The sequence below is a fragment of the Amblyomma mixtum genome, chromosome 2 (genome assembly GCF_055824585.1).
Source record: "Amblyomma mixtum isolate Tamu chromosome 2, ASM5582458v1, whole genome shotgun sequence".
Classification (NCBI taxonomy): domain Eukaryota; kingdom Metazoa; phylum Arthropoda; class Arachnida; order Ixodida; family Ixodidae; genus Amblyomma; species Amblyomma mixtum.
In genome coordinates this window covers 37,600,640-37,627,363 of record NC_143013.1, presented here as the reverse complement: position 1 = coordinate 37,627,363, position 26,724 = coordinate 37,600,640, and the positions used below count along the sequence as shown (strand labels likewise).

The 26,724-nt window shown below is 44.4% G+C and overlaps 1 protein-coding gene across 1 annotated transcript in view; it reads left to right on the top strand.

Moving 5' to 3' along the window:
* Positions 1-26,724, top strand: part of LOC149359011 (suppressor of lurcher protein 1-like) — a 131,786-nt gene that overhangs the window by 46,604 nt on the left and 58,458 nt on the right. The window contains exons 4-6 of the mRNA XM_089568967.1: positions 4,604-4,784; positions 8,433-8,647; positions 12,285-12,501. Of these exons, the coding sequence (XP_089425093.1) occupies positions 4,604-4,784; positions 8,433-8,647; positions 12,285-12,501 (613 nt within the window). The remainder of the gene's footprint in view (positions 1-4,603; positions 4,785-8,432; positions 8,648-12,284; positions 12,502-26,724) is intronic.

Below are 26,724 nucleotides of genomic sequence, written 5' to 3'. Positions count from 1 at the left end.
CACTGCACAATGTACAACTTACAATCCTGCTGGCTACAATCTTTCACCGCATAACAGATATGTCTTGTAAAGTGCTTAGCGCAGACCGAAGGCGCTGTTGATGGCCGCCTTTAGTCAAACGAAATTGTTTTTATCCTTCGTTTTCCACTGCTTAGGACGTCGATAACATAATGTTCACAAGACATTTTACCTTGAACTGTGTTTCTGCTTTGTTTCTATGATTTTCTTTTTCTTTTCATCGGTTTTGCTCACTTGACTTTGGTGTCCTTGTGTTAGATATTAGTATAAAATTATTTCGAGGGATTAGCTTCCCCATGCGCACTGTGCGGCTCACTGGTCGTTACTTATAGCACTCCATCATTTGTTCGCGAAAAGTGTATAACTCTTAATGCCGCTAACGGCCGAAATTCTGGCCTTTGGTGTGCCACTAATTACTATTGCTTTGAGATTAATGAAAGGCTGCCGCAAATTGCATCCACTGGACCGCAAGCTCGACGCGGGTCGGGTTTAATAACCAGGTAGGCGAGAGAAACGACGTTGGTTCCAGTTAAGCATTCCACGCAATCTTAGGCACGCAGGCGGTTGTTGCGGCACAGCACTCGGCGGCTGTCAGTTCCACCTGCCGGCCTCTTTCTGAACAACGGAGCCCAATGATTGTAGTATAATTGCTCTGTTCTGCTACAAACATACCAATTAGCTCCAGCTGGAGCACAGTCAGTGACATCCACTGAGCGTAAAAGATCGGGTGAATGTCTCGGCTTTTATGCTTTATACTAAATAATTATGGCTGGTTAGTTTATGCCGACTGAAATGATACATGAATGAACACTGAGAAGACCTACATTCAGTTTTTAAGCATGAAATGCTTGTAGCTCCCGTTGTCGGCAGTGTGGTGACGTCACGCCGAGACCGAGAGCCATCATCCGGGCACTGAAATCCAGTCATCCGGGCACTGAATTCCAGTCATCCGGGCTCTGAAACGAGAACATCCGGGCACCGTACGAGACTTAGCGAGATTTAACGAGACTCTCTAAGCCCTCCTACGCGACCGGCATGCAAGCGCTGGTTGGTCTCCAAAGGAGTCACAAAAAATAACTGCTGCCAGTGCATTCTCAATGTTTATCAAGATATCAGTCGCTGTGCGTTTGATAATGCACGGAATTATAATTTTCGATTTCTAATAACGCGTGCAAAAAGCACATAAATGCCACGATACACTTCGTTGTCATACGTGATCTCTTAGGGGCTTCGCGCATAGAAGCAAAGCCGCGCAGGCGCACAGGGGACCGGGGGAGAAGCGCTGCGTTCAAAGGGCAAGACATCGCGCCGAACGGGTGGTGGCGTTCCTCCCTTCCATTACGGTGTGGTTCGGGTGTCCACCGAGATGGCAGAGAATTACTGCGCCATTTCCTTTCCTCAAAAAACCTTGCGTTCAAATGACAAGGCATCGCGCTGAACGGGTGGTGGCGTTCCTCCCTTCCTGTACGGTGCGGCTCGGGTGTCCACCGAGATGACATTAGGCCAGTAAACATTTCATGCTTACTCTAGTCTCGGTTGCGGGAGAGGCAGAGATTTTGTTGCTAGTAAATATTAAGTCTGCGCCTCTTTCTGAGTATGTTAATGTTTGTCCAGAAGCAAAATATATATTTGCTGCTGAGAAAAGTTTGCGTAAAAATTTTGCGCCCACTCGATTCAAAGTTATGACGTCTGCATCAAAGGAGACTCCGTGATCACCGTTTCTAAGTTAATGGCTTTGTTGCCTAGGCTCTGGAATCCGCAACCAAAAATCCTGTGTTGACGCACCATGGTTAACTGGCGAGATCGGCTGACGATGGCGGCAGCTGCATTTCTTTGTTTTTTTGCCTTCTCTAGCTTAGGAAAGCTCACTTTCAGCGTCTTTGTCTATGAAACCCGGTCATCGATCGATAGAGGGCACTTGAATTTGTTTTCTGTATGTCTATAAGAATAGCATATTTACAAACAAACATATAACTGCGAGATCAACTGCCCTTACCCCAGGCGAACTGGTGACACTGAGAGCCGTTATGCGAAATTCTCCCCGCAACGCGCTTGTCTTCTCCTGAGTGCGTCCACAGCAGGTAAGCTAAACCATTCGATGCGCAATGCCGAAATCATCCAATCCAAAGACCATTGAAAGCAGTCTCAAGCGAAAAACAGCTATGTTGGGCCTCAATACAGGTACTAAACATAGCATGTCCTAGCACATGTCACGACGTATAAATGGCTGAAATCTCGAAAGAAGTCACTCCGCAGCACTTCTGGGCACATGCTGACGGGTAGCGGCATAATGTAGCAATTAGCGGTTGCGACATAAAAAGGCCACGGCTAAAACGTTTGGAATGAATAAAGCCCCTATTACAGCTTTCGCTCTAAAATTCCTTAGCCCGAAGCTCTCAACTGTAGCCCGCAAGGAAACAAGACAGATAAAACAAGAAAGGAGGATTAAGAGCGAGTTTTCGCATGGCGCACCGAAGGCGGAAGGCCTAACGTACTTAATATTCTATAGAACTTAACTCATCTTGTCGGAACAGCCAAAAAATTAAACAACGCCTGCATGTAAGGCTAGCTCCGCTGCTGAAGGTCCTTTATTGAGAAAAAGCCAGCTTACAGGACTAAAGCGCCTAGCTTTTCGTTGCTTTATGGTCTACTTCGTACTGGTAGTTACTGTAGAATTGTTGAACCATACATTATTCACGTGAGTTTAACTCGATAACTGAGCATTGATGTGCTCGCTACTCGTTATTAGGTCATTCTTCAGCTTAACAAGAATGGTATGCGCATTGTTAGGGTCGTAAGAGTAACCACGTTAAATAAAAACTCAGACATTCCACCTTCTAACGGGAAAATTATGAGGCAGCAACAGCTATTTCGCACCAAAATCTTTTCTTTCCCTTAGTGTGCCCAAGCATGCAATTATCTTCTAAAAGTAAAGAGTTTTATTTATGGCATGTTTTACAAAGGCAGCAATTAGGGGCTTAGACTGAGAGACCACCTTAAACGCCCGCAAACTGCTTATGTTACATCTTACGTAGTCACATCTGTGGAAGCAGCGTGAGCTAGCTGCTCATATCACGCAGCATTGTTATGTCCCGCCCGCCGGCGGCTCCGCGTAGCCCGTGGTCATTGACATCACTGCACTCACCGACCCTGAACCCGAGCTCTTTGCAGCCTTCTCATGTGCGCTACTATGTTTGTTTATATTTTTGCTCTAGTATTACCGAACTGGCTGCATCGGTCTTTCCTAATCCCAGTCATTGATTCCACATCTAGAAGATGTCGTGTGTGTTCAAAGTTACGTAATAGAGTAAAGGAGAAATATTTTCTTTGTGGGGCAATTACTGTCAAGGATCACACATTGCAATCGAATGTTAAAAATTGTAGGATATTTATTTTATCAACGTGAATCCGCCAATTGTTTTAGTCTGTCCAATATATAATCTGCCCCAGACGACATGTTCCTGTATCCAAGGGGCAGACTATCCTCCCTTTGCTCGGTAAACTGTCTTCGCGACACTTTCGAAACACAGTGAGCGCACCTAATGCGCAATTGAAAGCAGACACGATGGCGGTAATCTGAGCAACCCGTGTACACTCAGTGTAAAAGATTGCATCCAAACTCGGTGGCTGAAAGCGTAATCTCTGTTGCAACAGCTTTTCTTCCAGGTCGTAAAAGCGCAACTTGTAATTTAAAATAGCAGAAAAAGGAGAAAGTATAGACTGCGGTAACGATATGTCTTTTCGCTTTTTTTCTATATAATTCTTTTATGTAAGTTGCAAAATTATGCCAGCCTTTCGAATTGCCACTATATATTCAACTCTTATACCCAGAACTTACCATAGGCCACGGATCCAAACAGTGTGTGCAAATTTTGTGTAATACAAATGTGAGGCAAATCAGCTGAAACTGAAATTAAAGAAAAAAACGTTTGCCTACTACATAATATTAGTTAATGAATGCTAATGAGTTGTTAAGCGGCAGCTATCCGAAGTCGATAAGCTTTAACCAATTAATTCCCGACGTTGCATATAAGATACAGAGCGCATAAATGGGAATAATTTTAATTTCTGCCCGCATATCAACGTCAGCTGCTAGCATACTTCAAGTAACGCACTTCTCGAACACATTTATAGACGCGAAGCCGAAATATAAGCTTCCAGAGATGCAGGAGGCTCCGGAAAGATAAATTCGTGCAAAGACTAGCCTTAACGCAAAACTGCCTAAAATCTGTGGTCGTAATGCTCTTTCACCGATGCTGGAGTAGTTTTGAATTCACACTTGTACTCCTGCATGCGCTTGTGTGTTAGCACTTGATTTTGTGCACCTTAGACACTCAGATATCATAGAAATGAGCTCGAATCAGATATTATGTAAGTAATTTTTTCTTAATGAATCTCAAAGTTATTACATTTTTGCGATCAAGGATCTATTAATAATGAAGTCCTGGAAATTCATAACTTTTATGTGAAGTTTTTGATGGCTGGGAATTAATGTGCTAATGATTTATTAATTGCACCCCCAAAGCACATCTGGTATGCATAGTCGCAGACACGTGTCTTCGCGTTTGTTCTCTTATGAATGCAGGTTGTAGCTGCGTACTGTTCGACAGCATGTACGGGAAGGAGCACGGTATCTTCACTTCACCCAACTGGCCCACGCCCTACGAGAGAAACACCAACTGCCTGCTGTACACGTTCGTCGGCGAGCCTGACGATATTGTGGAGCTCACTTTCGACGAATTCGACGTCCAGAAGGATAGCAACGAGTGAGTTAGCCCTAATAGTAGCGACAGTGAACAGATCGTTTCTTACATCACCACCTTCCGCCCGCCTTTGAACTACTGCTGTACTTGTCATGTGTCTCGGCAGGGACACCACCACCTTGCGCTCGCCTTGACCCACGGCTGTACTTATCATGTGTCTCGGCAGGGACGCCTCTTGTGGAATTTTTTGTAAGAAAATGGCTTAACCCTTATACTGAAGAAGGTTCAGGCCTCGGTGTTTATGGAGTGCCTTCTTTCTGTACACGCTCTTGCTCGTAGCAAGACAAGTTACGAGAAAATGCACCCGATAGTAGATGTGCATCATGATAAGCTGATCTACGAGCGTTCTGATAAACCTGGGTTTGAGTGAGTCTGTAAAGCCTTAACTACTCACTCAAAATTCTCATTTTAATGCAGTGTGCTACGATACGTAGCAAGACAGTCTGCAGGTTTGGTACTCTAACGAGAAAGACAAGATTGACTCTACATAAAGTCAAACTTCTCAACAGCCTTTGTTGCCTCGTTTTCTATATGAAGCACATGCATCAGAGTGCCGTTGTCGAAACAATAATGGTGATGTTTTATTTAAAGTCCTGTGTGCTCTTGTTTTATCTATTGGCTAAATAACTGATACATCTCCGCGTATGAATAAAGTACGTCATTCATAGAGCGAGAGATTATTGTTACGGCTAGGACACTGCGTACCATATCCTTTGAAAGTACACAAAGAGAACCAAAATTTTCTACTTGGGGACGTCAGGCGTCTCTAAATTTTCTTCTTTCTGCCGCTGCATAGATCGAAACCAAGCTCGATCGAATGAAATTTGCATCACTTAAAATATGCACTGCTTCCAAAAACACTGTATTCACTCGAGGTTTTAAGCTGCCCTGCGCTGCGTCATGGCAGTTTTTTCGTATCCACGTTCTACGAACGCATATTTAAGCGCCTTACAAGCTTAATCAGAGCTTTCAGCGGACGGCTGAACAACTCCTCGCGCACCATTTCTTGCTTATTGAACATTTTTTTCGGCTCAAAGCAGCAGCTCTGCGCCCATGGCGCGTGTGGTTTAAGTATTGGTGAAACCACACTTATGTAAGTCCTTCGAATTCACAGACTCAAACTCATCTGTGGCTGCAGTGCGTCTTGCGTAAGCAGACCCACTCGATCCTGCTAGGGAAAGAGCCTGAAGATTATTTTTTTTCTCTCGAGTACTTGCGCGGAATCTCGAAAAGATTTACGCTTTTCATGGGCTTCGAGTGCCTTCTAATTGAAACTCAGCATAGCCGAGGCGCATAATTTGATTGCGCAGGCCCGCTGGCGCTTTCAGCGAGCTTTTGATTAGGTTAACGAGGGAGCAAGCGTTTGCGCTTTACCGCGCAGGATTTACATTTCTAATTTAGGCAAAATGAACATGCGCTACAACGTATTAGGAGAACTCTGCTCAAAGTACTTAGATACAGTTTTTGGTTTGTTGCTGTTTTCCTTCTGTTGTGAGCTTCGTGCACAGATAATTGAATTCTTAGCACACTGGTCCAGATAAAATATACCCCGAAAATGTTTACTTGTTCCTAATTTCTGAGCACAGCGTGGAAGATCTGCACACTTTCATGCATAATCACATGCTAAAAAAGCCATTTCTAAAGATTACCGTTCGAGCAGCCGACAGAGTAATTAACACGGAGATAGCTCTCACAAAGTAGCGAGTTTAAAGCAGCCTATTCGGTTCATTAAATTACTGAAGCTTGCATGATTGCCATTTCAATCCAAAGATAAGGCAGCGAATGACAGGCTGGTTCAGTACTTCGTAGTTAGATTTCGAACAAATAAAAGAGCTCACCGTCGTGAAGGATGTTAAAACCTTGCACAGGTTTCTCACCTCAAAGAACCCCATTTGTTGAACAATAAAGGAACCTAGAATTTGATGTCATGAAGATAGCTGGTCAACTGCTGCATTTCGGATCAGGCAAAGCATTCGCTCTAATCTAGGCAGAGTGCATTCTTACTGACTTGTTTTTATCAAGGTAACTTTCTATGCTTGCTTTTAGCACTGCTCTAATTTGAATCACTTTATTAAATTTCAGACCATTACTTCCACCGTATGTCTACTCTTTATTTGCCAACACCTTATCGATGCAGAAATTCACTGACAACTTGCTGTGTACTCGCATGCTGAAGTCTCAGCTGCTATTTAGCCACGCGAAAAATGTAGGTTGGTGTTATAAAGGAATGCAGGAATGGACTGCATTTCAAAGAATATTACGTTAAAAGGAAAGATATCGTGTAGAATGATAATTTGACAATAACGGCCAATGTCTCGGCATAACTTAATTTAATCAAGAGTTTGATAACAACTGTCAGTATCTCGGCATTGCTTATATTACGCAAGAGTTTATTTATTTTATTTATTTATTTCGCGTACCTACAGTGCCAGAGGCATTATAGAGGGGAGCGGTTACATAAACTTCGCTCTACAGTAATAAAACCTGTGCAATAATGCGCAAACGTTTCATAACGAGAAACAGCTGATAAAAATCTGAATTTAATTCCATGACACCCAATATTTATAATGGTATTCGCAGCTGTGCAAAGATCAAATTGTTGTAGTTAGAATATAAAATGGCATAAGAAACCATGCTCAAAGACTATTAACAATTCTCTTTGTTCTCTGAGCAAACTCTCGCAGTGACTCATCCTCAAGAGTCCAAAAATAATCTTTCTTGTATTTCCTTGTCTATCATTTATTCTTTCGCAATCCTCCACTGTATTCGTTACGCCAAGTTGGATTTTTTCGCTGTCATGAAAGCACTAGCGGCTTTCGCCTGTTCCTTTCGCGAACCAAGTGAGGATACGCTGTCACGAATTCTGATTATCCGAGCATTGATGAGATATCGCATACTACTGCAAGCTTATTTTGTAATTTCCGGGGCAATAATATGTCAAGAAAGCCAATAGCAACTTCAACCAAGGAAACCATAAGGGAATATTTCAGTTTGGGATGTCGAACAATGACAAATTAGTATTGTAATCATTTTAGCCGAAAACATTATTGATTAGAAAATAGAAGAAAAAGCAACCACATGCCGCCGATGAGATGCGGACCCACGACGTCCGAATGTCACATATGGTGATCTATCAAATCAGGTATGGCGGCAGTTGTCCAACCTTCTCTCGAAGAAACAATAAGCTTTCAAAAGTAAAGAAATAGTGTCTTCAACACACACTTCAGGTCCTTTTAATGGTGTCTATAGGTAGTTTTGAGCCATACGCCGGAAGGGTGACAAAGTATTCTCACAAAACTTAATTTGAGCTATTTTACTTTTTGTAGCGAGAGCTACACTACGCTACCCAGTCGAGCATTTCGCCATGAGCCTGGGAGGCCGATAATGCGCATGCGCGAAACCAGAGAGGAGCAGCAGGTTCGCGGCACATGACGTCAGAGTTCGCCGCCGCTGCGTGAGGAACCGCGCCGGACCGACTACTCCCGTCGTCGCCACGCGTGAGCTGGCGCCACGTATACCCTGGCATAGCTGGGCTAAGCCACTGTTTTACCTCCCTTTTCTTTGATGCTGCTTTTCTCACCGTATGCCAGTTTATTACCACTGCCGGCTCATCGTTTTCTGACGACAGGCACTCTTTGTGTGCGTGCACAGGTGCCTGAGTGGGGACTTCGTGCGCATTTTCCTGCACCTGAATGGGACGAGTGTGGACGAGGCGACGCCATGGAACTCGGTGCTGTGCGGCACCGAGGTGGACATCGAGCAGGTCCACTACTCGGCCGGCAGGGCACTCGTGTTCGAGTTCCACTCCGACGGACGCCACGGGGACAACACCGGGTTCAGGGGCACCTACCGGTTCATCAAGAAAAGTAAGCCAGCAGTTCAGCGTGATCGCGGGATTCACAAAGCTAATCGACCTGAGCAGGGATCTACGCTAAATGATGTGCCTAGGTCTTTAAACTTAGTGTTCATACGTGCTTTACTCATTTTACCTCTAGCGCTGCACTGAACCACTTTAGTAATTATTGTAGTTAGTCAAAGGCCCATACGCTCTGATCCTAATCTGACTATAGGTTCTGATATCGCAGAAGAGGCTAGGATAATCGGGCGCTTCCCAACCAGAAACCGAAGTATAGAAGATTTAGGGGACTCGCTCCTAAGTGCGCGTTATACTGAGCATAGCATCACACGACGAAAAGATAAAATAACCGCTAGGAGTCCACGTCACTGACCTCTCACCCGTCCCCTTCAAGCATTCCTTCCGTTAATTTAATTTCTTTTTTTGCCAACTTCTGCCGTTAATTTAATTTAATTTTTGCCAACTTCTGCCGTTAATTTAATTTCTTTTTTTGCCAAAGGGAATTTTTGCCAACTTCTGCCATACCGCCTGCAATACTAAGCAGAACAGGAATCTTTAGAGGAATAATCCTCAAGCTACGGGTAATCAGTTCCACGCGGGTATACAGCATTTGCTCTCATGGCTGCAAAAGTTGCAATGCGCAATTTGAGTCATTAAATTTTGTGAAGCTCTAACTTCTACGAGTTTCGAAATGTCTGTCTTCAAGCTGGCTCGCAATCCGGACTATTATGCAAGCAGCACTCGGCGACCCTGCGCCAGTGTTACGTAAGAGACTTAGTCGCTAGCTTAAGCATGCGAATCACTGCCCTGAAGCATTCAGAGTTGATAGCAGCTTATCAGCGGATTCACTCAACTAACCGAAAGTAGCGAACGCCTCTTAAGAATGCTCGAATAATATATGTGAGAGCCGTAGACCAGCTTCAAGTTATAGATTACGGAAATCGACGAGTTCAATTAGGCCGTCCGCAGTGGATACGTCGAATCTCGCCCTTATGTTTCGATAACTCTGCGAAATGAGTTACTCTTGCATATTGACAGCCTTTTTTATTGCACTGCAAATATATGCAAATTTGAGGAAACTGAAAGAGAACACTAGTTGCGATATCAAAATTACCAATAGCCTTTCGATATCTGCTCCCGACATTGATTGTCCGCTCTGTAATATGTGGGATGGTAAGACTCCTGTATCCGAGCATTATTTTGCTTAGTTACCAAAAGAGTTTTACAATTTTCATTATTGCATACTATGGCGGAGGCGATTAGGGCATTCGCCTTGGGAAATTAGCCTCACATAGGTATAGTTTTTGGTTAATCGGGTTTAACGTTCCAAAGTGGCTTAGGCTATAAGCAACGCCGCTGTGTAGAGCTCCGGTAATTTCGACCACCCGGGGTTCTTTAGCGTGCACTGACATCGCGTGGTACACATGGGCCTCTAGAATTTGGCCTCCACCGAAATGCGACCGCCGTGGCCGGAATCGAACACGCGTCTTTCTGGTCAGCAACCGAACACCACACACAACCACTGAGCCACCGCGGCGGCTTCGCATAGATATTGAATATGACACTAAAATTAAATGAAAATGTACTTTTGTCTGCAAAATGTGTATTAAAAGAATGAGTAATTACTGGTATAGAGATTTTACGTACCCGTATATTTGGCTAATAAAGCAAGAGAAAATTTCGCATTCCATGTCTAGGCCATTTATGTTCTTAGAGGAGGTGTCGCTGTCGCCGTTATCACGAACAAACCCATCAGTCGGACCAAACCCGTGAAGTTTTGCAAGATAATGTCAGCTTCACTCAGCGCTCTACCACTGAAACTCACCCTGATGTTTTTCTCGCAACTGTTCCGGTGCGCTTAACGTAATTCCTGTGCCTGCACTAGATCACCACTGCACGGTCGACACGTTGCGTATCAGTCACTCTTACGTGCCTGAGATCCTCCTGTGGTACGCTGCACGTAAAAGTGGAAATAGTGAAGAAATCCAGGCCTATAAGGGCCAATACATAAAAGGGCACACAAAATTCCCGATAGGCGCCAGCTCGCACCTACAGCTGAACGGAGCCTCCCAGCTTGTTTGAACAGTGCAGCGTTTGTTCCGGGCCAGCTCAGTGTCTAGACAGCAGCAGTTTCTTGATTCCATCATTTCTGCTATTTCTTGTTGCGGTGGTAGTGCGTACGTTGGCGGTGCAGACACCACGCTGTCCAAACAAGGAGAGGAGGTTTTCCTGTTAAGGCATGTGGATGGAGCCATCGTTTGATAGCTCCCGTGTGGTCTCTTTTGTAAATATCTTATTGTGTGGCGGCTGGGTATTAAGCTTACAACGCGAGTTAGAGTTTCGCGTGTGCATCTCGTTAGCAGGAGTTCGGGACAGCGGCGTAGTTTGCTTGCTTCGCCACCATGTGGCGCATGAGAAGAAACTAACGGCTGTATCTTTTTCAGTGAAAAAATTACACGGTGGTAGTGAGGGTTGGATCTGGCAGCCTATTTATATATCCGGTGAAGCGTTAGAACACTCGGCTGCAGCGCGGCGTTTACGTGCGTGCGGACACATTGGCTGATAACCCTGCAGCTGGGATGGGGTGGCTGTGCTCCGAAAATGTCGATTTTGGAAAAGTTGCCACTTTCTTTCGAAGAACAGCGCTTCAAAAGATGGAGACCGCAGTCTCTCTTCTATATGAATCCACTGAAAAAAAAAAAAAAAAGAAAGCGGTTGTAATTGTGGATTCCTCAAAAATCGAGTATTGGTCAGTTAAAAGGGCTATAATTTTGTAAGGCGAGAGCCTTATATGGCCCATCAGCAACGAAATCTAGCCGTGTTGGCGTCCAGGAAAAGTGATCCACAAAACCCTCAATTACGTCATCAGCAATGAGAAAAAATTTCTTACAAAGGTGCGGAGAATTGAATCAAGCACCTTCAGACTGTAATGCGAACACGCAACCTGTAGGACACAAAACATTTCATTTTCCTTTTATTTCCATGTCGGCTTCAAAAAAAAAAAAAAGATTACTGCAGCAGCAGAGCAAAATAAAAGTACAATAATATTCCGAGTGGCAGCCGCGACTGAGGCTGCGCTACGATTCAAAAGGGTTGAAGTTTTCCAGATGGCTCAACACTAGCATTCATTCAGATTGCTCGCTTCGCGAATAAAATAAATAAAGCAGAACCTGCAGTATGTTTTCCCTTACGACTGCACGCTAATGAGTAAGTTTGTAGTGAGAAAGAGAGAAAAAATATAGCTTAAGAAATTAATGCTGTCACCTTCAAAAGCACATGAGTAGTCGTAAGTGCCCTGCGCAATTTTTTTTGTCATCGCCATCATTGCTCATTGTTGAAACTTTGAATGATTTGGAACAATGAAAGGTGCGGAAATGAGACGCCGATCTCTTTGGCATACGTGGGAGATCACCTAGGCCCTAAATCCTATTGGAACACCCAGTCTGTTATATGAACGATTACTTTTATCAAAACACTTTTCTTCTTCAGTTTAATCGTCATAGGCCTAAAGGTTTAGTGGCGCTAGCTAGGAGCCGTTCCAAATTCCAGGTAACGTAATGTCCTTTGTACGCTGCCTTCATCTGGAAAGTGTTGAGTGCCCCCTCTCTTACTGTATATTATTCATCTCTCTATACATTCTCGTGCAGAGAACTACCGCGTGGACGGCGTCGCCGTTCCCAACACGACGTGCAGCTACAGCTTCGCGAGCGCCAATCGAACGGAGGGACACGGCCACTTCTACTCTCCGCTCTACCCGTCCACGTACCCCGCGAACTTGCGCTGCCTGTACAGCTTCGTGGCGCGCTTCAACGAGAGGGTGCGCATCACCTTCGACAAAATCCGCCTCCAGCAGGGCGACTTCAGGTGAGTGCTCCACTGCCGGCATGTGCGGATGTGCAGGAATGAAACCGGCGAGACCCTATAGGACAAGATCGATCTGTGACGTAAGCAAGGTGTGGCGGCGCTCCTGTCATCTGCTGGAACGGCTGGGGGTATAAACTGGGGTTACGCCTGATAGGAATACATGCAAGCAAAAGTGTTTTTTACATGTAAACAAACTTCTTTGCAAGTGTTCCTATGAGCCGTAACCTCAGTTCTTACCCCAGCGATCTCCGGCTTCCGCAAGCGCCCCTATGTTTGTAATAATGGGGTACGTCTATAGGGTAGCAAGCAGCTGGGAACCATTCGATTGCTGTCGGTGCAAAAATGCCAATAACATTAGGCACCTATTCGTTTAGCTGTCCAGCATTTAATAGGGTATAGTGCGGGTTTTTCGCCTATCGCATTCCTAGGCTCCAATTAGGCAAGTGTCGACAGAAGTGTTATTTTCTTAGACCTTATCTAGTCGTCTGCTCAAGATGCGCCAACTAAGAGATTTCCCTCCGTCTTTTTCGATGCCCTCATTAACCTTGCAAGTCTCAGATTGCCGAAAAGGTCTACTCGCAACTTCTTCGAGTGCTCATGTGATCGTTAAGCTTTCACGTAAATATAACTTTCTACCAACAAAAAATTTTAAAAATGAATGCCTTAATGCTTTAAAAATTAATTAATTAATATTAGGTTATTGCCTATTTCTAAGTACTCAACCCCTACATTTTTTTGTCAATAACTGTCAATCAAAATTCTCATTTGACCAACACAGCTAAAAGAAAATCAAGGTTTATTGCATGGCGCAGTACGCAAGCAGGTCTAGGAAAACGAAATGATCCTCCGCATGATAAATCTTGATGCATCAAAAACAAACCAAGCACCTCAGGCTACCTTAAATTAAGAAGTTTCAAGTTCAGTCCTGACTTTTCTTAACGCAGCAGTTTAGTATTTGAAACACAGTTTCGTTGTGCAGTGAAGAGATTGTGTTTTATCAGCTGCCTGATTGGAACCTGCCACTGTATTAGAACTAACTGCAGGGATAGAAAACAATATACATTGGTTTATTTCTAGCGTTTTTATTTCAGTGTCTAAGTTTTATTCCTTTCCTCGGACGCCATACTACGATTACTTTTCTTTCCTCGCTGCCTTTACTGTCGATCATAAAGAAACGTGCAAGGCGTAAGAATTGCTCTCCCCTTACGCCCTACTACACCGAAAGTCGAAACATGAAATAGCTGATCAATAAAATAGTTTTTTGACTCCGATTCTAAAGGCATAAACCAGAAAAAAACAGCAACCCAGGTAGGCCTTGCATGAAGCACGCATTCTGGGTGAAGTGCTATGCAGAAGGCCAACCACGAGAGATCAATCCTTTTCTCCTGGCGTTTACTTTATGCCGCCCCAGCAGTGAAGCACCCGCGAACCTGATGTGGAGAGAGGTATGTGCTGTGCATTTTAACACTGACAAATCGCGCACGCTGGGACCCGGAGCATCAGAAACGCTGCACCATTCTGTCTAGCTACGAAACAAAGCGCCAACATCCGAATCCAAGCACTTCCGAAACAAAGCACCTCCGCAACCACCTCTATATGCAGCCGAACTTGGAAAGGAAACATTATCTTCCTCTTTTTTTCTTTCTTTTAGTATCCGTTTTTAGTATCTGCGCTGGAGACAAAAGCAGGGAGCGGGAGCAGCCGGATTTCATCGGCGAGCCTTCCTTCCGCGTCGTTCATCACGCCAGTAACTCGATTTCATGCGGACAGCAGACCCGTGCCCTCACCCTTCCGCGCAGCTCGTGATTAGATGAATGTCGGGGGTCGCGCGCGGAATAGTGAATAAGGGATTCGCCCCGGCCCCGGATTGTGGAAAATAAGCAATGGATTTTTCGCCTCGGTTTGCCACCGCACGCGGTCACAGAGCGCACTCATAATTCAAGAAGCTTGCTTTCCGGCAGAAAACGCGCTTTCTTCCCGTACGCACGTGCTTGCGTGTGTGCGTGTGTGCGTGTGTGCGTGTGTGCGTGTGTGCGTGTGTGCGTGTGTGCGTGTGTACGTGTGTGCGTGTGTGCGTGTGTGCGTGTGTGCGTGTGTGCGTGTGTGCGTGTGTGCGTGTTCGAGACTGCGTGTGTGGGTATTTGTCTGCGTGTGTTTGTGCCTGTACTTGTGTCTGCGCTTGTGTGTGCGTATTCCTCTACAATGCTTCTCTCTGCTATGTTTATTGCTGTAAGTAGATGCGAATATGAAAGTGGGAAAAGGAAGCTATATGTGGTCGTAAAATTTAAGTTATTTATTTCTACAACAAAAAATGTAAATGGCACTGTTTTCATTCCATTTTTGTTTTCTCTCCCTTGTCTTCCTCATCACTTGGCGAAATGAGGTACAGAAACGTAGAAATTCAATTCCCAGAAATCCGGATTAGGCATTGAATAATGCAATCCCATTGCTCTACGCACTAATAAGCGAGCGACAGTTTGTTATTCTACAGCGTAATCTTCTGTCGGGCGCTACACTAAAAGACTGAAGAGGTTAAGCTCTCGCCGAAATAGCAGGGGGGGGGGACGGGTTTGTGAGGGCGTTTCTGGCACGCGTTCCTATTGATTACCAGTGATAGCAGAAACAGAGAACGAGAAGGTTTCGAGTTTGCCTCGGGATGGGACATACAGATGGAGCAGCCAAAAAACAAACATTCCTCTTATAGGGGCGCTGAAACTGACTGTTCCAACTAAGCTACCATCTTTGTATTGTTCTGTCGTACCGAAGCAAGCACTGGTAGAACTACATTGAGCAAACTTCTGGATCTGGCGTGACAAGCACGTGTAAGCAGACAAGAACAGCAGCTTGCTTCACACGAGCGATCAACCATTTTCTTTTACCATCTGCCATGCGGTCGACCAGGCTCTTTTAAGGAACGCAGTGTTTCAGTCTTGCTGCCTTTCCTGCGGCGCACAAATCATTAACTAGCTACGTTGACCTCGAATCATTTAAACTACACCTTACGTAACATCCCGGTTTAATGCTTTTTCAGATGACATAACCGTTCGCGCAGACTGCAATATTTTCTACATTTCTGTTCACTCCGAGCTGCCAGTATCAATCCACCGTAACCGTTTCGTGCGCTTTTTAATTACAAGCCCATTCCCATTACGGTGGGGCCACGCTTGTCACACAAGCAGAAATAATGGGTCCGTCCCATAATCGATACGCGGGCCTCCATGAATACACGATCCGCCCCAGACGCATTCGTATAATTTCCCTTCCGTTTTTCTCGCCACGGCGTTGGGAGGAAAAAGGGGTGATAAAAGAGACGTCGCGTCAAGCGACGGAACCCGCTAGACGTGCGTGTCCTTTCTGGGGTTTCTTGCGGCGCCGGGTCTTTGCTCAATTTCGCTTTGTTTAATCACTCCACGAACGGCGAGCCCAGGACCGAGGGGACCGAGGGGAAGCCAGCGACGGAGCTGTAATAACCTATTTGTAACTGGAAATGAGAAAGGCGTTCTCATTTCGCCGTTAATGGAGACGTACGGGCGACGGCGGAGGAGCTGCTATACTATAGCCGGTCACGCCAGCATCGATCGAAAAATTGAGAAACGTCAAGATACGCGTCGCGCTGTAGATTTCGGTTCGGCGGTGGCACTTTGGTGGTGGACGTTCGCCTTTTCCTCCTTTCCCCTGCCCTCACCCTCTCTCACCGTGACTAGCATCGTCTCTGCTACCGCGCTCATTTCGGTTCGGAGTAATTCGTCGTCCCCGCTTTCGGGCAGGAATTTCCAGCTCTCTCTCTGTCGAACTGCCTCAGCGGAGGAAAAGTTGCCTAAAAACTTTCTCCCGTAAAATATGGGACATTCGACTTTGGCAGTTATTCGACTATGACGTTTTCTTTGCCGCTGAGTACTTTCTCCAAGAATGGTTTCCAGTAATGGGCGTCCCTTTATGCCAGCCCCGTCCCGTGGTCGTTTCATGTCTACTCAGGTAACCGCCTTGTCAAAAAGAAAACAGGGCAGTTATTCGGTGAAACCTAATTACAGCACTCTATATTTAAGGGGATCGTACTGTATATGAAGTCTCGGTCCTGCCGCTTACGGGAACGGGAATCCGTGTAATCGTAGATACTAATATAAAGCCTTGAAGACCTCCGTTACATTTTCTTTCTCTTCGTTTCTCTTTCATTAATATTATACGCCTAAACCTAGCGTTGCGTTATATGTAGGGTTCAGTGCGCGTGTCAGTATTGCACTGTATAAACGTCAGGCTGTTGCTGAAGGGTTCCGAAAGTTACAATGAAATAAACTCGCGCGGTGTTCTATTTCCTGTCGACAGTGCAACTAGGATTACATCATCTTGAAATCTTTACATCACTTTAGAGCGGAGAGATAAATAATTCTTTGGCTTCATTTTTTTTTTATTCACCACTTTTTCTCTCATTCCTTTCGTACGTGCTTCTCAGTTTCCTTAGGTCATCTACGCTCTTGAAAGATTACTGTACTTCCACTGTAAATTTTGCGCTTGACTATAAAAGGGTCCCAGCTACTTTTTAGCAGTACACTTAAAGCGCTTCCCCCAATAGGCAATCTTCTTTTTTTACGAGTTTTTGAACGAAACAAAGACCAGTTTCGATTGTGGTTTATGGATTTTTAACATTCCAGAGCGACTCAGGCTATGAGGGACGCCGTAGTGAAGGGCTCAGGAAATTTAGACCACCTGTTGTTCTTTAGCGTGCACTGACATCGCACAATACATGAGCCTTTAACATTTCGCCTCCATCTAAATGTGATCGCCACGGCTGGGATCGAACCCGCGTCTTTTCGGTTAGCAGCCGAGCGCCATAACCACTGAGCCACAGGGGCGGCTGAAACAAACACCAAGTGCACCACACGATAACTTATTCAATATCTTTACTTGTGAAAGTTTTCATGAGCATCACCCAAAATCTAATATCACTTTGAGATCTTGTGCTCTTAACATTCATTCTCAATAAAACAATAGTCAGAAGCTGCTGATGAGGTAAATGAAGTGCAACGCAGCGAAACATCAGCAATACTCTAAATACTTTTATTGGTGTAGATTCGTCAATGCCATTGTTTCTTTTTACATTGAAAGCATTGCCATCTCTCGCTGTCAATTAAAACATTACCAATTATTTCTTCAATAGCAGTAAACAGAAACTTCCTGTATTGAAGTCCGAAATTACCGATGTATGTTTTGCTTCTTGAATATAATAAAAGAAAAAACACATCTTTACTTTCGCAATATTTATTGTTCATCATAACTAACTCAATTAACTCTGTCCTGTGTCAGCCACGGTCGCCTTATCCTCGGAAACTTCTTGATCTCATCTTATCACCTAATTTTCTTCCGTCCCCTGCTGCGCTTGCCTTTTCTCGAAATCCAGACCGTTATCCTTAAATACCATCTTTTATCTTGTCTTCCATTCGTGATCGCATAGTGGTTAGTACCTCGTGTTGCGCCTCCTGCGATATCGCTGTATTTGAAATATTCACTGTCCCAGGATCTAATCACTGTTGCATAGTCTCCAAACCAGAAGCGATGGACTTTCATCATCCATGCACTCTCCGTCACCGCTGAATTCATCAACTGTTTCGCCTCAGCAGCCTCAAATTCTTGGACTCATGCAATACTATTTTTTCCGGTTTCTTAATGTGAAGAGGTACCCTGGAACACATGCGCTCCATGTGCGATTTAGAGGAAATTGATCCTGTCATCACTAGCCGCCCTCAGCCTTTGCTAAGAAGGTAGGGGGCTTTCTTTCTTTTTTCTTTCTTGCCTCCTTTTTTTCTTTTTGCCTTTCTCTCTTTCTTTCTTTTCTTTCTTTCTTCCTTTGCTTCTCTTTCTTTCTTTGCTTCTTCCTTTCTTTCTTTCATTTCCTTCTTTTCTTTTCTTTCTTTTCCTTTCTTTCCTTCTTTCTCTTTCTTCCTTCTTTGCTTTGTTATTTAGATATTTGCCTAAGAGGTGAGGAAGGCTAGAAGCTCAGTATCGCCTGACGAGGCCTTAGCCTACTGCTACATGACTAACAGTCATGAAATATGCAAAACCGAGAGCCGGTTAAGAGAGTATACTTGATCAGGACTAGAAATCAAAAGTAAACTAGGCCGAAATATAGGTAGCCTATACAGACAGAAAAAAAAAATTGTCGAGGTTTAGCTCTTCTACACCTAGTTATACAGAACGAGAGCTGTTATGTTGCTTCGCAAGTCTAGCTTGTCGTTGCACCTCGGTTCCAGCGGCTCGTTTAGCTCGCGTCCTCTGCATTACACCTTCTCGGCGAGCTATATCGGCTGGTGACTGGACGCGGCTTGACGGCGACGCCGAAGAGGTGACACACTCGGTTCAGCGCGCGCCTCAGCCATGGCGCAACTGAAGAGCAAACAGCTTCTCCTATTCACGTGGTATCACAACAGCGAAGCCAGCTATCGCGGTAGCTGCGTCTCTCCCAGCCTGCCCTTTCCTACTCACGTGGTATCACTGCGGGGTAGCCAGCGAGCGCACGCGCCTCTGCTTGGCAAGTGACGTGGTTTTCCTGCGCTCCGTGGCCTCAAGATCAAACGCGCATCAAGATTGACCTTGGGAAACATGTAGTAATATAGTTTTCGCTCTAATATATCAACATACCATCCCAAAAAGACAAAAGCACTTAACAAGAAATTACAAACTAAATTTTACATGGAGATATATTTTATAGAAAAGTCCCATGGTGTTAGAGAGCAGGACATACCAAGCTTTTATCCTGAATGTAATTTCGTAGATGTTAATTAATCGAAAAGACAGCGCAAAGTGTCAAACCTATTCAACAATCTCCCCAAAGCTCTGATAACAGGCAATGGCAATATCGCTCTGGTCGTTTACCCGAGTGTGCAGTCTGCCTGCTGCACTGACACAAGTGTTCCCCGCACTTTTCGCACAATTTTTAACCAAAGCCCTTTGATAAACTAACCGCCGTGCAGACGAGTGATGGGAGAAATTGGTGCGTTAACTTATCACTCGCCGAGAGATGCCAGTCCTGTAACCACACGCAGCAGCCAGCCTGGACAGAGATTTTAATTCTACCCAAATAGTCGGTTTAATAAAAAAAAAAAGATCAGTTTGCTAGACATAAGGTATCTGGCGTTTAATGGAGGCGCTGTAGGAAAGATTAACATGTGGCAATTAACTTTTATCTTTGTTTATTGCGGCACATACAGCTACTGAAGTATACGACAACAGTGTATTAGACTTTCAGATTACGATATTAGGATATTTGGATGACTTTTCTGATGGCACTGAAACTCATCATGGGAAAGTAAAAAGAATTTAAGCTTAATCAAACTGCCTAATGTTTCGTAATCGTACTATCTCCGTTAAGGTATTTCCGAGATCCAGGCTGAACAGTCGCAAAAATACATTGTACTCTTTATTACATGCGCTTTAAAAGAATTCGCTGCTTGGATATTTTCCGCTAAAATATTCTCAAATGCCTACTGCTCTGCAATCTAAGCGCCACTTGCTTTCTCTCCAAATCTCACTTAGTTTTGTTTCTTTATAGCAGCGGCGTCGATGACCACATTTTTAGCTTTTTAGCCACCCTACCAAAATATGCCGGTAAGTGCATTGTTAAAGCGAATGCTGTCGCGTTGACCACGTGCCGTTCGTGCTGTTTTTTCGACATGTTTCTATCGCTAACTTATAGTGTGGTGATATTTGGGCGCATGTGTCATTATGCCTTCCCCAGCGGCTTATTGTGAAATCTACAGTTATGCATATTCACGCTTTCGATGTTTGAAGTCGTCTCGAAGATGTGGTGGGGGCGTCTTTTCGAAAAGTCACGTAATGAAAATGCCGCAGAAAATCCTTCAGACTGAAGTTCCTTATTTCGATCAACGCTTTAAAGCTTCAGTCTCACATCAGCGCTCCGAGACAGCAAACGCGTGACCTGTTCCGTTAACCTCCGGTACTCCTTGGATCGAGCGTGCCCTCGCACAACCTAAAAAGTGTATGTACAGAGCAAGAAAGTTTTATGGGCTCTTAAAGTCTCCCGTGACGAAAGCTGGAATAAGGTGGGGTGCGATGGGTACCGCACACTCGGTATAGTTGGCGACTGTCCAAGGATAGAAAACAAAGCCTTAATACAATGCTGTCTCCCTCTATCCTTCCTCCTTTTCTCGCGTCATCGCGACGCATTCGCGGAAATGTCTCGCAAGCGCGCTGTCGGCGCGACGCGGCCATAACTCACGCGAACTCCCGCCGCCATGTTAGAGTGTCGGCGTACACAACTTCTCTCCGCACCGGGCGGCGGGAAAATGCGAGCTGCTACGTAGCGGGGCCCCAGCGAGACGCCTCGAGCGCGCAGAGCCATTAGCGCAGGTTTCTGGAACCCCGATCACGCCGTTCCGCCTCGGCGGCCTTTATCGACTTCCGACTCCGCTTGCACCGTCCGCATTTTGCTCGCAACCCGCACACCGCCATCTCCTCTGCCGAGACTATCTCTTTCCTCATCCGCTACTCCCTATTCTCCTCTATTCCCTATTCACTGCCTTGACTCCGTCTTCCCTTCTCACGTACAGCCTTTATTCCCTCGCCTAGCCCTCATTCGAGCCTACCGCGGCGGCGCCATCCAGTTCTTTTATAGCTTTCAAGTCGCGCGGAACAGAAAATGAGAGAGCAGGAAGAGGGGAAGGAGAGTTGTTAAGGAACACGGCCCCGCACACCACTGTCTCCCATAAGGCACCGAATTCTTACTGCGTTGAGGGAAGTAAAAGGAACGCAGCGAAGGACGGAGCGATGTAAACGTAAAGAAATATGCATTGTAAATCATGCTCCGTAACGTGTTACCTTGTTAGATTCTTCAATTCTTATCGTCACTCCACTAAACGTCGTCCGCACCCGAGCCGGCCTTGCGAGAAGGGATATGAAGAAGAAAGTGAAGTGAAAACATCCCGAAAAGGCAGCGAAAGGTGGGAGGGAATGAAAAACTGTTTTTTTCTCCCCGTCTCTCTCTTCCACTGCTTCCCAGAAAAAAAGTGTGCTGCACAAACAGCAATACCACACGATGCGGCATAGCACTGCACTCCCCTTCTTCCCTTTCCTTCTCTGCCCTCCGTTTCCCACACTGCGGCAGTGCGCCTAGTTCATTGCCCAAAGTAGCGTTTTATAAATCATCTTTGAGCGGAAAGCTCGCCCCAATGGGCACGCGTGAAGGCGCGCCTACAAAAGGGCAAAAATAAAAAAGAATTACAGGAAGCGGGGACCAGAAGCGAGACGCGTTCGTCGTGGCGGAGCGCTTAAAGTTGATTGCCTCGTTCCCCAAGCGTCGCTGTTCAGCGGCTCGGCTGTGTAGGGCACGCTGCTGCGCGAGTTAGGGTTAGATAGCGAACGCGCTCGCTAGGTTTGAGTTTGCCGTTCGTCACGGGCCGACACTTGAAGGAGCGCCGGAAATTATTGATGCTTGTTTTCCAACATGCGATGCCTTGAGCTTTCCTCTACATCTGCGAAATACCATCGCGGGACGCAACCCTTTCTACTCTGAGAAAAAAAAAAGGGGGCGGGGGTAAAAAAATATCAATTTCCAATGGAGGTTTCTCGAGATTGCCATTCTCGTATCAATGTCCCTAATTTATTGATGGGAACGCAGATGGTAACTGTTCAATTTCGATTTCGGGTCGGTTGGTCTGATGAGTACTGGAAAGGTTGCCAGTTTGCTTGAGCTGTTTGGTAAATCTGCTCACAATGAAGTGTGTTGAAAGATGACCACGTCCAGACGCGTTAGGTCAGTTTACAGCAATGTCAGTAACTGTAGTAACGAAAGAACGTCCTCTTTCGCAGTGACCTTATTCTTGTTTTGAGTATGTATTTGAAGGGCCATGTTGGCAATAAAAAATATCGCGTACAAATGTAGCGGGTACAATCATAACATGTACAAATGCAATCATTCATTTTATCATACGTCAGTGCTAAACGAAAATGATGCGGCTTCTTGAAATACTGAATTACTTCTTTATTTCCTCCTTTTCCTCCTAACTTGCTGCATTTCTCGGATAACATAAACCTTTAGTACATTATCAAAGTAGTCTCACAGGAGCTGGTTAGAAGTGAATTGGACAGACCTACACAGTGTTGGCTGGCTGTAGACACTGACAGGCAATATAGCACGCAGGCTACTGCATATACTTATCGTCTAGATACGTTTACATTGCGATGACAGTAACCTATCGCGCCAATTTTCTTTTGACACGCGTCCTTGTCTGTATAAGGTGATTACGTGCTAGTAAAGCACAACTATATATGTAGAGCACTCACTTTCTCTTTTCTTTTATCTCGCCAAGCAGCTGTTTCCAGTCAAAGCGAACGTGATGTACGGGGCTGCGGACGCGACTCGACCGGGCTTCGTCTGCTGGTTATTTTAGATTTTGTTTCGCACTAATTACTGTGCGGGCTTGATGCGACGCCTGAAAGGGTCTGATGAATAGCCACTTCGTAACCTATGCAGGTTGATACGTTACACAAGAGAATTTTCAGAATTTTTTCTCCGCAAATATAAAATCTCTAAAATTTGCACAATCGATAAGCATCGAGGTTCTAAAATAGGGCACCGACTTTACTTGTTATATAATGTAGAGAAGTGCAAGAACAACTGCCCTAAATCTGGAATTTTGAATATGCTTTTGTTTTTCAAAAATCAAAGGAAAAAAAAAACCCATCGACAGATTTTTTCAAAACTCCTGAAACAAGCCTTTAGAAGGAGGCGAAAAGTTATGGAAGAACATGTTGCATCATTTTCTTCCAACAATATCATTCAAGCTCAAATTTATAGCTTCTTGAGCATCAGCCGAAGCAAAGCACCTAAATGAAATTGAAGAAGCGTAGCTTGTTGGGTCAGTTGGTGCAAGGTAAGCAGAAAACCAGCAAAAAGGACGCGTTCACAAGGAGTCCTGTGTACGTCCCCTTGTGAACGCGTCCTTTTCGCTGGTTTTCTACTTACCTAAATGAAAGGACGGAAGTAGCGAATAGGCCCTCCGCTGTCTTAATTAAATCCTCCCTAAATCCCAGGACTAAGGCTTTTACCATCAAAAGAGTACATACCTAGCTACATTTTTACTGATAAACACCCTCCTGTGACGTAAAAAGGATTCCGTGGCGCCGCTATCGTCAAGTGCAGGTACCAACTGGGAGTGCAGCATATAGGAATGCATTTAAACAAAAGCTCTCAATGTAATTTTCTGACCGCATAGTGCACCTATGAGATTGTAGTTCATTAAAAAGGCCGGCTAAATCCTAAAAATAACGCGGAAGTGTAGAACGTCATTTCAAAGCGAATATTTTTTTTCTAACATCAGAATATCCGCTTGCCATTTCTCTAACATCAAAATATCCCTTTGCCAGAGAAGTTTTACAAGTCCACAGTCTGTACAATAGGCTCTTATCGTCTTTTACTAATGAACGAGGACCTCATTTACTTATTTCGGAGTGTATGTGGTAGGCAAAAGCTTAAAGAAAATTGTACATTACTAAAGACGACTGCCGCGGGCTGAGTTTTTCATCTCCATGGCAGCGCGAAATATTATACAGATTCCTTGAAAGAAAAATACGGTTAATAAATACCTTGATACATAAAACACTCTGTTCAGATAATAGGCTTTGTTTCTATTTTACAACGCCGTGCTCACTGACACAACTATTCTCCAACTATCCCGCCACTATAACTTTTCTTCTGTTATTTATTCATTTAGTGACCAAGAAGTCTTAATCGGTAGTACGGGAACGGAAGAATATTTGTCCATGCGATACGAAGAAATAATTCTCTAAACCAAAAAATTAGCATTGTTACCAAAAGATAAATGATGTTTCTCAACGTCTCCGAAGTTTCTCTGCCAAGATAGAGCACTGGTGAGGTTGCACTTGCCTGCGTGCAGAGGTCGTATCTCTGCCAATTGCCGTGAATCCGTGCACACTGTGGACTATAGAGGAAACATGTAGCCCGCTGATGCGGTCTGATGAAATGGCGTTCTGCGTTTTCGACAACACGCGAAAGGCTCGGTGTCGTGGTTTCCACACCGTGGGGAATTTTTTCTGTCTTTATTTGTACTTTTCACTTTACTTTCTTCAGTGCGTTTGGGAAGAAGGATCTGGGTCTTATCTGCTTTAAGATACTCTCGATATATTTCCCTGAAAAATGTTCAACGCGCAGGCTTGGTTCGTTTTTCTGTTGATGTCTTTATTTTCTTCCTTCACCCTGAATTGGAGAGGCTAGGAGCTTAGCGAGGGCCTCAAGAAACTCGTTCACCGTTAGGAGAAATTGCGACTGTGCGTGTTTCGAAACCACATCTAGGTATAAAGGTTCCGAGGTGAAACTTTGAAGATTGATGACTTCCAGCTCCTTACAGGGCAAGCGACGGCGGCAGGCTGACGTAGGCGGACGTAGTAAAGTGGTGTTTACGAATGAGAAAGGCACCGAACAGAAGCGTTTTATCTCGATGGAAACGGGAGTTTTTCTGGCGGCTTTTAAAACAGATGAAGGTTTTTTGTACCACTCGGAGCTGCAAAAAATAGTCCAAGTACATTTTAGCCATATATCAGGGCTTCACAGCGCTCTTGTGAGTTGTTACGGTAGCGTAACTCGGTTTTTCTAGGTACCGATATTGCTGGAAACGGAGTATCTAAGGAATTACTTTATTGGTTTACAACAAAATGTCGTTAGCAGAAAAGATTAATTATGAATTGGTAAAAACATACCACAGCAAGTAGCTGCAACGAATGTCAACATTGCTTTCGGTTAAAGCAGCATTAAGGATAGAAGTTATTAGTAAAGGGGAAAGAATAAAATATATATCAGTAATGAACATCATCCTACTCCACTACAACCGTCTGACGTGTTTCTGTTTTTCTTTCGAAAGAGAATTTTTTAGCATGAAAGTAAGCGAGATTTTCCAGTACGCAGTCACTCTTATCTTATCTCCAAGTTGTTTTAACAAAGCCGAGGCACTGCCCATGCACGCCAGAAATTCGAAGCGTCCAGGAAGGAACATCGTCGCAATAAATAACTCGCCCTCGGCTGTCAGAGATAAGGGAGGTTGGAGAAGAATTCACACGCTCTGGAAAGAACGACAACTTCGGTAAAAAAAACTTGGGTTCTGGGTTATCGACCGCAAACCTAATTAACGACAACACTCGGTGTCGGAACACGCACCTTTGTAGGAAGTTCGTTTATCTGAAAGTGGCCCATGTACGATTAACTGGGAAGTTAGGCCTGCTTAAGGTAATTTATAGCAAAGTTAATTTCACGCGTTTTTTCAGCTATGTTTTGTCTCTGTTTAAACTCGCTCTGGTTAAAGAAGATAGGGTGATTAGCCTTGAAGCAGATAAAGATGATGGTAGTCATTCATATATTTTTTTCATTCCCAATTCAGCACCTGCGACAAATTTCTTCCTTTGGTGAGCACTTCGGAAAAAGAGACCATCTACATCAGCAAAAAGTGTTGTATCCTTTTGGAAGCTTTTTTTTACGGGGAAACTGACCGATTGTGGCAAAGCTTAAATATTGCTTCTTGACTCCAAAAGCCCACATTCCTAGCCAAAAAGCTATACCAAGTAAAGAAAAGCTGAGTTCGAGCTTCTACAGTAAAAAATTGCGGATTGTAGCCATAACTGAGCTTTGCCAGCCAGCGAAGCCCCCAGCATTTTTTAATGGGCAGTTTGAAGAGAACACCTGGGTCAACCTGTCTTCTAACCCAAGCTTGTCGACAGGCTGTGCAATGAGAAATATTCGCACCAATAAAGCGGTTATAAATTTTATGTGAAGTTTTGGTTGATCATTAAAAGAATATATTGACAAGAATGTTTCATTGAAGCGTTTCAGTAATGTTTGAATGTAGGTGTTTGTTTGTGAGAAGGTGAGTTCATCAAAGTAGCACCGATGGGAGTGGATGTCAATGAGTAAATAACTTAACTGAAATTTAATAGTAGACTTTTGTTAAATGCAACAGTTGTGAATCTCGTTTTAGTTATGAATTTGTAGCTAGCCTTTGTTAAAGACCTTAGAAATATAAACAAATGCGATTTCAATCAATTCGGTCACTGTGCATAGCACTCTGCATCTGTGGGCGTGTAACAAAATATTACGGTCAAATTGCATAGTTAGGCCAAATACGAATTAGGTGCCCCAGCAGTTTGGTTTTCGCTTCGGTTCCGGTGATCAAATACAGTGCTCACGGATGGTAGTTGTTCGGATAG